Source organism: Bombus pyrosoma, linkage group LG4 (assembly GCF_014825855.1).
Source record: "Bombus pyrosoma isolate SC7728 linkage group LG4, ASM1482585v1, whole genome shotgun sequence".
NCBI lineage: Eukaryota > Metazoa > Arthropoda > Insecta > Hymenoptera > Apidae > Bombus > Bombus pyrosoma.
This window is the reverse complement of record NC_057773.1, coordinates 2,555,756-2,569,366: the sequence shown is the minus strand read 5'-3', so window position 1 is coordinate 2,569,366 and position 13,611 is coordinate 2,555,756. Positions and strand designations below refer to the sequence as shown.

Below are 13,611 nucleotides of genomic sequence, written 5' to 3'. Positions count from 1 at the left end.
TAGATTAATTAGATATTTAGAGGGTAAAAAGCAGATGACATGTTACTTTTATAACTAAAACAGTAATAAGTAAAGAATACTAGTCACGTGTATAGGTGTATAAAATTAAAAAATATATTCTAAATCTGGTTGTAGAATTTTTTATATTTTTTCTGATAGGATTTGTCAATAATATTACAATCATCACAATTTTACAAATGTAATCATTTTATTATTACATATCACAATTTCTACTATGTGTAGTGCTGAAAGCTTTTTTATTTAAAAGAAAATCGCAGAGATGCCACAGAAATATGCATGTGTTAAAGGTGATTATATATAACTTTACACTTTTCTTAAATTTAAGAAATTACATTGTTAATATGATATAACCACCATTCTATAGCATTTCCTTGCAGTAAAAATAGCTATCAGCCTTTAATTTGATAAATAATATTTTAATGTTTTACTAGTATCAATAAGAAAATATTTGACTTTCTTTATGATAATCATGTTTTTTTGTTATATAGTTAGTAAATGTATCATTTTATTTTCTTTTTTTCGTGACATTTACAACAATTTATAATGCACACACAATATAAAGAAAATTCTTATGTAATGATTCAAACGAGCCTTTTTTCAATTTAGTATATCTCTAAATAAATAACATTTGTGTTATTTCATTGACAATGCATTGCATTTCTTAAAAATATGCTAAAAAATAAATTATAAATTAATTCATTTCAATTTTATTTCATATGTCCATAATTTGAGCTTTGTTAGAATAAATGTAGATATTTAATCTTGGTATCATTTGATCAGAATTTGAGAAACTACATACTATACTATATAATCTTTTTAACATATGTCGTTGAAAAAATGTATTATCACAAGCTAAAAATCAAGTCTTATAATGCACATACATTAACTGTAGAAGCTTGAAAATAATATTTATCTTTTACATGACTTAAACTTGACAGTATTTTATGGCTTGATTAACAATAATTATTAATCTTTGAAAGATTCCAGAGCAAAACAAACTGTAAATAAAAAAGTAGACAATTTGAAAACAGCAACATACTTCGGTAAAATACCAATATCGATATTTTAATGATAATGTAAATCATTATTTAATTTTTTCTTTACTTTCTATAGGTATACATGATTTTAGAAAACATTGTCATCCCTTGCAAAGAATCCTCGAAAATATATTCTTTGTATACAATTTTAACATATATGCTATAGTAAAGGAATACATTGTGGTGACTAATGCCGCTTCTTATAAAATGCAGACTCGATATTTCATTTTTTATCATGCATTGTTTGTATCTATTTACTTCAACGTTTCCTGATTTTTAATCATGCGTTTCAATCTGCGGTAATTTGAATTCCTTCCTGGGAATCTCGGAGTACAATTTCTGCTGGTAAGATATTTTTTATTTCATTTTGACGAGGAACTGGTTCATCTTTTTGCACAGGTGGTGTACCATGGTGTTTTTTTTTATGACACATCATGGTTGATCTCGATACAAATGTTTTGCCACATGCATCACATTCATATGGTCGCTCTCCGGTATGTAATCTTTTATGAATGGCCATAGGAGTGAACTGTGTGAATGTTTTACCACATACATCGCATCTGTAAGGCCGTTCTCCGGTGTGTAATCTCCTATGACACCTTAACGCTGCCCTTCTGGCGAATACTTTTCCACACATATCGCATTTAAAGCTTTTTTCTCCCGTGTGCATTGTTGAATGAATTTTAAGATCGACTCTTGTTAAAAATCCTTTACCACAAACTTCACACAAATACGGCTTTTCACCTGTGTGAATGCGTAAATGAGTGTTCAGATAACTTTTACTAACAAACATTTTATTGCATACCACACATGGATACTGACGATTATCCATACCCGAGTGTATTTTTTGATGACTTTTACAGAGTCCTTTGGTTATAAAACCTTTGCCACAAATTTCACATACATATGGTTTAACCCCAAGATGTCTATTTTGATGATCTAATAATGATTGTTTCGTTTTAAAATGTTGTCCACAAGTGTTGCATGGAAAAGGCTTTAAATCTGAATGTACTCTTTGATGAAGAACAAGATAACTTTTAGATTGAAAACCTTTACCACATGTGGAGCAATTGTAATCATATTGCCCTGTATGTGTAGCTGCATGTTGTGCAAGCCCAATTTTACTACGAAATGCTTTTTCACAAGTCACACACTGAAAAGGCTTTTCACCAGTATGTTTCCGCATATGTTCTTGTAATTTATAATTCGTCCTGTACTGTTTACCACATTGTGTGCAAACTTTTGGAGTCCATTTCTGCCTTACTGTTGTTTGTTTTTTTTCTTCTATATTTACTTCATCTTGAGAAGACACTAATTCAGGTTCTGTGATTTGTTTTTCTTTGTCAATCGTTTTACTTTTATATACATCACATCTTTCCTTATGTACATTTAAGGCATCTACACTTGTAAAATATAAACCACAAGGACAACAGCAAAAATATTGTTCAAAATGTGCTATCATATTATTCGAACCTAATGTTGCTTCATTACAAAATGGACACACATACCAATGTGAACCTGTTTCATCAACTGTAGGATTATTTAATGCTGTTTCTAATAATGCATGCTTGGCTCTTTTTGTATATTCTACTAAAATTTCTGAACTTTCAGTTGTTATTTGACTCGTTGATGCCATAGTATTTGTTTGAGAAGTTGTATGCCTAGGAGTTTCACTTTCAACTACACGTGCTTCTTCTATATCACTACCAGTCTCTGGTTGAGCAGGAGCAAAATTCTCATGTGATACCTATAGATTAAAATTATTTATTAAACAAATTTGTATATTATTTATATTTCATTTCTATTTAAATAACTTACATTATTTTCAAGTACATTTGCAGGATCTTCTGTGGTTAATCTATCTCGCAACCTATGATATTCTTGTTTTATTGGTACTGATTCATACTTTACATTATCACAATAATGTACAATTGATTCTCGATTTTGATCTTCAGGATTTATTGAAGTAACATAATTTATTCCTAATTGACTCAAATGACCACTTACTGTTAAATTTCCAACTACAGTCATATCACCCTCCAAATGCATTGCTATTTGATGATTAGAAACCTGCAATACAAGAATATACACATTTAAGTTACATTTAAAGCATTATTGCATTCAGAAATAATTTTAAATGAAAATATTGTTGTAATAGATATAGTACAATTTATTTCAGCAAGCATATTAGGTTTATTTGTTCATTTACTTCTCGTATATGTTCATCCACCATTCTAGCTGTATCCCCATCTAAACAGTCGATACCAGTAACCTCAATATCTGTATCTTGTTGTCCCATTTCTTCTTGTGTAACAACTTGTTCACCCGCTGCCAAATCTATTTCATCTATGACTTGCATAGTATGTATAGTAGGCTCTGCTGTTTCTTGGGGAGTTACATGATTTTGTACGTTTTCCATATTATTTTGTATTCTGTCAATATTCCTCTGAATCCTCTTCATTTCTTCTACTTCTTCCAAATCCCTTTTTGATATACGAACAATCTCTTGCTTGGCAATTTCTTTTAACATTTCCATGAATACTGCCTCAGTATGTAAACATTTTTCACGAAAATCAAACAATTGATCCAATTTATAAGCACATTCTTCGCATACCACTTTTGGTAATTGATCAGTCATAGACACCTAAAAATAATCAATTAACTGACAACACTAATATATATATATATTTTTTTTTTAAAGAGCATACGGAGTGCCATCACAATCTTCAATTTTTTAGAGCAACTGTACAGTTAATTAAAGTTAATATATAGCTTCCCCTTGTCATGAGGAGTTTGTGAAACCTTGCACCAATTTTCTTCCTCTATTTATAGTTAAATTAGAAAGAGGGGGTGAAAACAGAGCACTGAAGATTGCAGTGAAATTACTACTGTTTGTGCATGATTTTACCTGCACTGGCAAACATGCGGCTATTTTCTTGTCAATGTTGCGCATCTGATCGCCGGCTTCGAAAATCGGTAATCCCATTAGAATACCCGTTTTGGTCGCACATAAACGACATAAATAATCAAATTCCTCGACGACGGCCATATCAACAGAATGAAGAGGATCGTTTTTTTGCTAGATTAAACGAAGTACTTGAACCGATCGGAACGATTTTACTTTAAGAAACCCAACGGCCAAGGTCTTTTACGTGATTTATGCCGTGCATTACGACATTCCCTAATTCGCCTCCTGCTGATCTTCAGTTGAAAACTTCTCTACTTTATAGATATGCATTATCCGGGGATATTTGTCAAGCGAGTCTGCGTTCACACCATCGGAGACAATCAGTCGTGGCATCCGTAGCGGGGGAATTAACTTGCGTTGCTCTCTTTTCATCTAAAAAGAATTTGTTTCGTAGGTGGCGCGCTAAACAGCCAAAGGCTGAAGTTTTTTTCAATCGACTAACAAGCTATCGAATATCGAGTTCATTTGCAATTGCATTTTTGAATAATACTTATTTCAATAAATTTAACTAATTTATAGGCATCTGCAATAATGCTAAAAACAAGGATCTTTATACATATTGCATTTCAAAAAATTATTATGTAGTTGATAATTCATTAAATTATACATAACCTTATTAATACTGCTTCATTATGGAAAAAGTTTCTTGATTTAAAAAAGTATTTATTTAAAATTTCATTTTAAATATATACTTTTATTAATTTATTAAAACTAAGATATACTAATAATCTTTTAAATGAGGGAGAATATATTAAATGTTTTTTTTAAATATTATATTAAATATTGAAATATTTTGTAAAGAGAAATAAAGAAAATGTATTAACATAGTTATGTGTATGATATAAATCTATCTCTTTATTTAAATATAATAAAACAAAGTAAAATTATTAACGCCATTTTATTTTTTAATTACGTTGTAGGTTAAATATATGTTAGTTTCTATGATATTTGCAAACGTTAGTTTTTATTAATAATTTTTACATATTAGTATTTATTCATTACTCATTTACGAATGTATCGCTATATAAAAATGATTTACCTGAACTGCTAACAAAAATGGCGACAAGTAAATCAGGGAATCAACAAAAAAGAAAATTAGTGATAGAACGAAATAATTTAGATGAAGAAATTGCCAGTGAGTATTTTTGATTATTTCCTGCATGAATTAATTATTATTTACTTTAAATACCTATTATAAAATGTCACAAGTTTATTGTTTACATACTTGAATTTTAAGGTTAGGTGATTCCTTTATTTTAATCAGCTTGATTAAGCTATTCTAAGTAAAAATATACATTATTTTGGTATTTATGGACTTGACCTTACGTTAAATAAATTTAATCTTTTCAAAATATGTAGTTTTTTTTTTTAATATAGTTTCTAACCTAAAAATAATTAAAATACATTACGATTATTTTTTCTAATTACAGAAAAAGCTAAAATTATAAAAACAACTTCAGAAGCTCCACGATTGTGCCCTTATTTAGATACAATAAATCGCCAATTTTTAGACTTTGATTTTGAAAAACTATGTTCAGTATCATTGTCAAAAATTAATGTATATGCTTGTCTTGTGTGCGGAAAGTACTTTCAAGGTAGAGGTACAAACACTCATGCATACACACATAGTGTAGCTGAAAGTCATCATGTTTTTTTAAATCTACATACATTAAAATTTTATTGTTTACCTGACAATTATGAAATAATCGGTAAGAAAATATTTGACTATTTTGTTTATATCAAAAGATAATGATATTTCTTAATAAATAACTGTTATTCAGATTCATCATTGGATGATATAAAATATGTTTTAAATCCAACATTTGATAAAGCACAGATTGCACAATTAGATAAAAGTGATAAATTATCGAGAGCCATAGATGGATCGCTATATTCCCCTGGTATTGTGGGAATGAATAATATTAAAGCAAATGATTATTGTAATGTTATTTTACAAGTGAGTCAGTTTGAAATATTTAAATTTCTTTAATTCTATCTTATGATATAATTATAAGAGTTCAATATTTTAGGCACTTTCTCATGTTACACCTTTAAGAGATTTTTTCTTAAGAGAATCTAATTATTCTCATGTCAAAAGGCCACCTGGAGATTCTTCTTATCTTTTAGTTCAACGATTTGGTGAATTAATGAGAAAATTATGGAATCCCCGTAATTTCAAAGCTCATGTCAGTCCACACGAAATGTTACAAGCTGTTGTTTTATGGAGTAAAAAGAGATTTCAATTTACTGAACAGGGTACAAATAAAATTATATTACAAGTAAATCACTTTTTTATTAATAACTTTTATATATTGAAAATATAATTTTCAGGTGATCCAATCGATTTTCTTTCATGGTTTTTAAATGCCCTTCATTTAGCATTAAATGGTACAAAAAAGCGTGATTCTAGTATAGTGTATAAAACGTTTTTGGGTCATATGCGGATATATACACGAAAAATACCACCACTTGAATTGGATGAAAGTCAAAGAAGTGAATTACTTCATACAGTAGAATATGGCGAAACTGTAACAGAAAGCCCATTTTTATATTTGACATGTGATCTTCCACCACCACCTCTTTTCAAAGACCAATTCACTGAAAATATTATTCCTCAAGTAAGTATCAAACCATAAGCTTTGATCATCACATTATCTGAAAACTTATCTTTTTCTTTTATTATAGGTCAATTTGTACACATTATTGAATAAATTTAATGCTGTAACTGAAAAAGAGTACAAAACATATAAAGAAAATTTTATGAAGAGATTTGAAATAACAGAACTTCCTCCTTATCTCATACTTTATATAAAAGTAAGTATATAATGGTGTATTAATATTATATGTTCATCTTTTATTTTATTTTTTTACAGAGGTTTACAAAGAACACATTCTTTGTGGAAAAAAATCCCACCATAGTTAATTTCCCAGTTAAGTAAGTAACTTTTAATATTATTATTATATGACAATGTGAAAGAACTTAAAAATATATACTGGTTTCAGAAATGTAGATTTTGGAGATATTTTAACACCTGAAGTAAAACAAAGACATCCATTTACAACATATGATTTAGTAGCAAATATAGTTCACGATGGTGAACCTGGTCAAGGAACGTATAGAGTTCACATTTTACATAGAGCAACTGGTCAGTGGTACGAGTTGCAGGATTTACACGTAACTCAAATTTTGCCACAAATGATAACATTAACTGAAGCATATATACAAGTATGTATTAATAACGAACATTTTGAATAATAGAGGGAAAATATACACATTTTTTTCTCTTTTTTCAGATTTATGAACTAAAAAATGATGTATATTCGGAAAATGGCAACAATTAAAGCAAAAGAACGATGTGATAGGCGTAATTTTATAAATAAAATATTTCAATTTTTCACTTTACCTTATTTTTTATTTCATAATATCCCTAATAAATCAAAGATAATAAATAATATAATAATTTTAAAAAGTGACATAAAAATACAGCACATGAAATAATTCACTACAATTTGTAATAATTTCTATATTTCAAAATCGCAGATAGTTTGTTAAAAGTTATACCTAAATTAAACATTTATCAGATTTTCTCGTGTGAATCATTTTATTAATAAGGTTATCGTAAATTCGAATTTAGTAAAAAGAAAATTGTGACTGCTAAATCCTTTTTACATGTATATGCATAGCGTCTAACCCTACGGGCCGCCGATCGTGTCGAAAGCTGCCGAACTTTGCCGAGAAGATCGGAAGTACAAACTGGAAGTAGAGTCGTGACGATCGGTGGGGAGAATCGGGTTTGGTGGGGATCGGAGTGTCGCGCCGAAGCCAAAGCGAACCGGAGTAGAGTCACAGCCGGCCACGCGAGACGGTCATGAGCGAACGTTTTCTATGGTTCGCGGTTTTTCCATCGTTCTTTCCGTCGTGCTTTTTTTTTCTTTTATTCGTAGTGTACCGGGACAACATTTTTCGTATATCGTATTCAAACGCGTTAGTGATACTGACGTTTCTCTCTTCCTAGTCATATAGTCGATTGTCGCGAGTGATTTTTTTTCTGTGTGTACATACATTGTGTTGGCTAGTAGTGTGTTCTCAGCACGTGGATTATTGCTGTTGGGATCGACGTTTGCTCGAACGGTGAGTATCCTTTCTTGTTTCCATAAAAACTTTGTTTGAAAAAGTTCTTTAAGGTTCCTCGCGCATGAGTTATAGCTTGCAAGATACATAGATTTACAGATATTCGTGAGACATAATTATTGGAAGATAGGATGTATGTTTAAGAACTTTCGAAAATTGTAATAGTTTGTTAGCGGTAACGGTTTTGTAATATTTTGTGTGACCGACACTTGAGAATTTCTATCACCTTTAAAGCGTTCCCGCGTAAGGTTATACAGTGGATGCGTATTTGAAGAAACTGTTGTGGTGTACTGACGTGTGGAACATCTACAAACCGAAATGCATACACTAATAAGAATTTACTGTGGCTACTTTTATTTTTCAACGCAGCGTCTTTTCTTATCAGATTCTACATTTCATTTTCATAGTATGAAATTCTCGTAGTCATATGAAAGTGTTAATAAATGATACGTACATAAATGGTATAGTAAGTAAAATAGTACGAATATTCTTTATCGCTACTGTTTATACATATGTGATTGTTTTGATGTACTGAGTTAATTCGAATACGCATTCATTGTAACCATAGCCTAAGATTGTTTTGTATACAAACGCGTAGAAACTTATTTCACTATCAACATGTGGAAGACTCGAAAAATTGAAGCGGGATAAGAACGCGGGACCCACGTTTCAATGCTAATTCTCTTATGGCTCGGTTATTCTTGTACACATTGACCACGATTATTCCGATTTGTGTCGGCGTGTTGGCAATACACGCTACCTTCCAGTAACCGCCCCGAATACCTGTTTCATGCGAACCTCAAAAAAACTGTCTGATTGCGTGGCCTCCGTGGCGGAGGAGCGAGTTTGAACGTTCCTCGGTTAAAAAGAGGGGAGGTACGTTGACTCTCGAAGAAGCTGCGAGTTTCGGATTCCTAGCATCTCACTTGGTAATCGTTGCATCGCGTAAACCAGTTTCCGCGTGTAAGAGGATCTTTGATGACATATTGAATGTACGTCATCGGCGTCGCGTATTATGTCTGTGAGATTGCCGTTTTTCTCAACTTTGCGTTTTACATACCACAGGTAGTATCTATGTATGTAGATATGTTACTACGGACGTAAAATATGTTGAATGTTGATTATTTTTTGTGTATTTTTAAATTAGGTAGAGTTTTAAGATAAAGAGATTAATGTGGGCGGGAAAGAAATATGGCGTCCGAGATTTTTGTACACATTGACGATTAATACCTAGTATCTTGACAAAGATACAGATATTTTAAAATATTTTATATTTTGAAGGAATTTTACAATATAGCGAGTATGTCTGCTGTAAATATGATCCTGGATTTCGTTGTTAGAAAACGATATTTATTTTTTGAATTAAACATTTAATCAATATTCGAATTTGGTACAGGAAAGAAGATAAGAAACGTTTATACGAACCATTAGTAATAATTTTATCGTGGAATGTTGTTAATCTACCAATTAAAAAATGAATTGTTACATCGAATACAAATACAACCAATTAGAGTAGGTGAAGAAATTGGTACGAAGAATACCAGATAGTGTTATTCATCGTCACAAAGATGGGGTATATTTCGAAAAATGAACGATAAGTCAAAAGAAGGGGCAAAAGTCGCGACGATAATTGGGAGTTGGTAACAAAGGGCAGGAATTGCGCGGTTTTCCTCGCGTATATGTAAAACAAGGGCTGGATGGGAAATTCTGGAACTGCAGAGGATGTCAACGACATGACTGTGGAATGTTTTAAACGTGGGTAGTGTATTAAGCAGAAATACATATCGTATGATGCACCGTTTCGCTTTAAGATCTTCCCCTGACGCTCACGTTCTGCTATGCCTAATATTTCAACGTCCCCGTATTTTGTTAGAGCCGCGTATGTAGAGAGAAGAGCAAGAAACGCGCCCGTTCTTCTCTCATGTCGCTTTTTAAGTTCGCGTACTTCCCCGCGATCCGCTCATGGACGTAAAAACGTGTCAAGGATGGAGATCATGGTTGTATTCATCTACGAGAAACATCCTTGAGGCACTTAAATATCGATTGAGGATACAGGAGTGCGTTGTCAAACGCTTCCTGTCGAAGCTGTTCGAATATGGGTACTTGTAACACACCTAGTTCATTGTTTCTTTTACGCACTATTTTATTCAGTTTGAAAAGTGTAGTGATATTTGAAGCATTTCTTTCTTCTCTCTCTCTCTCTCTCTCGCTTTTTTAAGGAGCGTATATCAGTTTACTATTCTTATAGGAAATTTTATTGATATTTTTGAGAAGAGTTTATAAATTTAATTTATTGTTTCTGCGTTGCGTTCTATTATTATGTCTTAAAAGCGTAACTTTTCTCTTTTTAAGAGTGATATAAATCTGTCACTTTTTAGATAATCTGTATTTTTGGAAAGAATTTCTAAATTTTTTTCTCTAGATTTTAGTACGACATTGAAAATAAACTGGATTTAGATGGTTCTTACGAGGGTGGATTTATATATAGATATCACTTACACTAAATATTTTTGCCTTTGTATTAATTAATATCAACAAAAATTGTTAATGATTACTAGTGATAGCAAAGAGAAAATATTAGCTTTTTAATGTAACTAGTTTTAGTTTATTTCCCTCCAAATTGGATTTACACCAACCTTTGGAAAAGAAATATTATTATATTTGTCCATCAATATTCTGTAGCATTCTGATGCAAAACAAGGTGATAGTTCTAATTTGGAAGCATTGATGGCTAATCTATAAATACATAATTGGAATGGTATTTAGTGACTTTTTTCCGAGTTTTTAAGCCCATAATGAAGTCGATTAGACAAAGGTATCTTCTCGTTTCTGGATAATTAAGCAGGACGATCGTATTTTTGGTAGAGATGGAAGATGTTGAGTATGCAGCTTAGCATGTTTTTACCGACTTGAATCTTAAGCCTATTAGGATACTGACATCACTATCGAGTATTCAGTCGCCTAAGGGCATATAGCCTTTTTTCTTTTGAAAGTTAGGCGAGACCGTTTAACATGTTTCCATACACGCGTATCGAGATACGTACGCGTAATCCATTCAGTATCGAAGAACAGGAAATATTGTGTATTTTACTCTGTATTAGTGGATATGGCTCTTGAAGCACATTGTATAATATGTTAATTCGAAATAATGAATTATTGAATTCTAAGGGAAACAGAATATTTCTTCTCGATACGATGTTTCTTAAATCTAAATTATATTTATCCTATTTCTTCCTAACTCTTTCAAGATTAAATTCTTTTTATCCTGTGAGAAAAATTATTTTTTCATCAATTATACATCATAGAAACATATATCTCGTGATTTTGTAAAGAAGGCACAGTGTACTACAACTCGAGATCAGCTTCGATCAGATCGAAAACAAATACATTCATCGGTTAGTTAATTAGTAATTTATTAAAGTTCAATGTTTCGTACGCGTAACATTCCCAGTTTAATTATACGTGTATAAGAGCGTAAAATATTATACAAGAATATTTGATACACATCTTGAACCGAGTTAGACAAAGATCCACAAGAGCAAGTGCAATACGAAACCGTGAAAGTTAAAGATTTGCAATCCAATTATGTGTAAGATATTAAAATACAAGAAAGATGCTATTTCAAGACTATAACAGCGTAAAATAGTCTGTGAATATATTTAGTTCAAAATGGATTTGCAAGTGAAAATTTCCTACGTGAAACCAAGTTGAAACTAGAATAGCAAAGAGTCAAAAATCTTCGGTTTAAGAACAATATATATCAAAGTATAAATCGCTATTTTCAGTCTACAAAATCGTAAAATATTATATCTCGACTCTTATATCGAACCTGATCCAAGAAGAATCCACAACCGAAAATTTTCTATATCAAACCGAGAGTCCCAAACAAGGGCAGAAAGTTAAAAATCCAAGCGGAAAGAAAACGACGAGCGATCGTGGCGGAAAACTCGGGTGATAAGAGAGTCGCAATTACAGAAAGAAAGTTGGTGCCCGTAGGTATTAAACAAGGGGTCTCTTCTTTTCCTTCATTCATCGACGATTCACTACGAGAGGAGGCTACGATTGTTTTCCCTCGGTGCAGGAAGTCGCTTGCACGCGAAATAAATCTGCAAGTCGGAGAAAGTCGTGGGTTTTGTCGTTGCCTTCATCGTGGCATCCTGGTTCTCCGTTGGTCGTTGAATGTGGAGTATAATGTGACACAAAGAACGTAGCCCTCGTCGTTGCGTGCAGGTAGATAGAAGGGAGAAGAAACCGCACGAGGAACAGCAGGTGCCCAACTGTTACGTTGTAACACCTATACGCATCTGCCTATAGGCGAACGATTAAGGCTACGATGGAGTTTGTCGTCGGTGAATTGGGTTACACTGGTCACGTTCGCGCGAAGATTATGAGGTTCTGAGCCGCGGAGTACCCAGCAACTCCTCCGTATCTCGAAACAGTTAGAAGTCGATGGTCCGATTAGAATTCCACGCAGAACCCCGTATTATCGCCTGCCTGACCGTGACTCGAACGGAGTCTGCCTTTTGTGTTTTTACTATATCGTTATTTCATAGTGATTCTGTTACGCGTTTGTAGATTCCACGAGGCATTAAATATCCGTGCTAGATATAGTTTCGTAAAGGAGAATGACTGTTTAATCGAAGAAACTTTCCGCAGATTTTCGTACAACAGGCGTGACGCTTTAGAGTAGAATCTTTGGAGTTTTATAGGGAAGTTTTTAGTAATTTTGCTATGAAGTTGTGACATATTTGCGCTAAGCATTATTTTACCATGCCGTAATTGAAGGGATTTTTCTTGTATTTTTACACAATGGAGATGATGCTGTAGTAGAATTTTCAGGTTTTTGTAGGAAATTCTTGGCAGTTTCGCCACGAAAGAAATGTTTTTTCCTTTATTCGCGAAGAAAACTTTCGAAGTTTTATTGGGATTAAAGAATTTTTGGTAATTTTGTTATTATACCATCTGAGTATAAAGGAGTTAATTATTCGATAAGGGAAATATTAAATAGATGTGAAACTTTGCTCCTCTGAATGAAAATTTTTGTTAGTACTTTATATTCACTGGACAAGAAATAGCTGTTCCAACAGAACTTGCCTATTAAGAACGTTAATTTGCACGCTTTGTGACGTAATCACGTTATGCGTATGCGATATGCAAACGTTGAAAACGCTTTGATTCTCGTGAAAAGATACGAATACGTATTGTAGGAAGCACATGTTATCGTACCTAATATCTAGAGAATCTTCCATGCATAAATACCAAAGTCACACACGCGTATTGCACCGTTAAATGTTGCAAAATTATAACAAATAATCGCAGAACTATTTTTTGAAGCAATGATTTAAGCGATTTTAATGAACGATTGTTCTTCAGAATTTGTAAAGAAGTCTCTGATCTATTTAGCAGTTGAACAGTCTTTAATTAGAAATACTTACACTTATTTTAAACGTCCG

General features: G+C 32.2%; 3 protein-coding genes across 5 annotated transcripts in view; 2 read left to right on the top strand and 1 right to left on the bottom strand.

The window, feature by feature from the left end:
• Nucleotides 1-124: 124 nt before the first annotated feature.
• On the bottom strand, nucleotides 125-4,750 carry LOC122566514 (zinc finger and SCAN domain-containing protein 12-like). Of its 3 annotated transcripts, none has more exons than XM_043723896.1 (5): nucleotides 3,967-4,750; nucleotides 3,268-3,702; nucleotides 2,877-3,128; nucleotides 1,881-2,805; nucleotides 125-1,802 (listed from the first exon to the last, which is right to left on the bottom strand). In XM_043723896.1, exons 1-5 carry the CDS (start codon nucleotides 4,105-4,107, stop codon nucleotides 1,348-1,350), a joined length of 2,208 nt encoding a protein of 735 aa, XP_043579831.1. In that variant the 5' UTR covers nucleotides 4,108-4,750; the 3' UTR covers nucleotides 125-1,347. The 3 variants fall into 3 exon arrangements, with proteins under 3 accessions (XP_043579831.1, XP_043579832.1, XP_043579830.1); XM_043723897.1 differs by having other exon boundaries at nucleotides 1,893-2,805; XM_043723895.1 differs by having other exon boundaries at nucleotides 125-2,805; nucleotides 3,967-4,748.
• A 198-nt stretch (nucleotides 4,751-4,948) lies between these two features.
• Nucleotides 4,949-7,429, top strand: LOC122566519 (U4/U6.U5 tri-snRNP-associated protein 2). The gene is made up of 9 exons (XM_043723912.1): nucleotides 4,949-5,161; nucleotides 5,457-5,735; nucleotides 5,808-5,983; nucleotides 6,057-6,282; nucleotides 6,358-6,644; nucleotides 6,712-6,840; nucleotides 6,900-6,961; nucleotides 7,030-7,252; nucleotides 7,321-7,429. The coding sequence occupies exons 1-9, from the start codon at nucleotides 5,083-5,085 to the stop codon at nucleotides 7,366-7,368; spliced, it is 1,509 nt and encodes a 502-aa protein (XP_043579847.1). The 5' UTR covers nucleotides 4,949-5,082; the 3' UTR covers nucleotides 7,369-7,429.
• A 433-nt stretch (nucleotides 7,430-7,862) lies between these two features.
• Nucleotides 7,863-13,611, top strand: part of LOC122567103 (rap guanine nucleotide exchange factor 2-like) — a 254,187-nt gene continuing 248,438 nt past the window's right edge. Inside the window, exon 1 of the mRNA XM_043725311.1 lies at nucleotides 7,863-8,158. The gene's annotated coding sequence lies outside the window, so the exon portion shown is untranslated. The remainder of the gene's footprint in view (nucleotides 8,159-13,611) is intronic.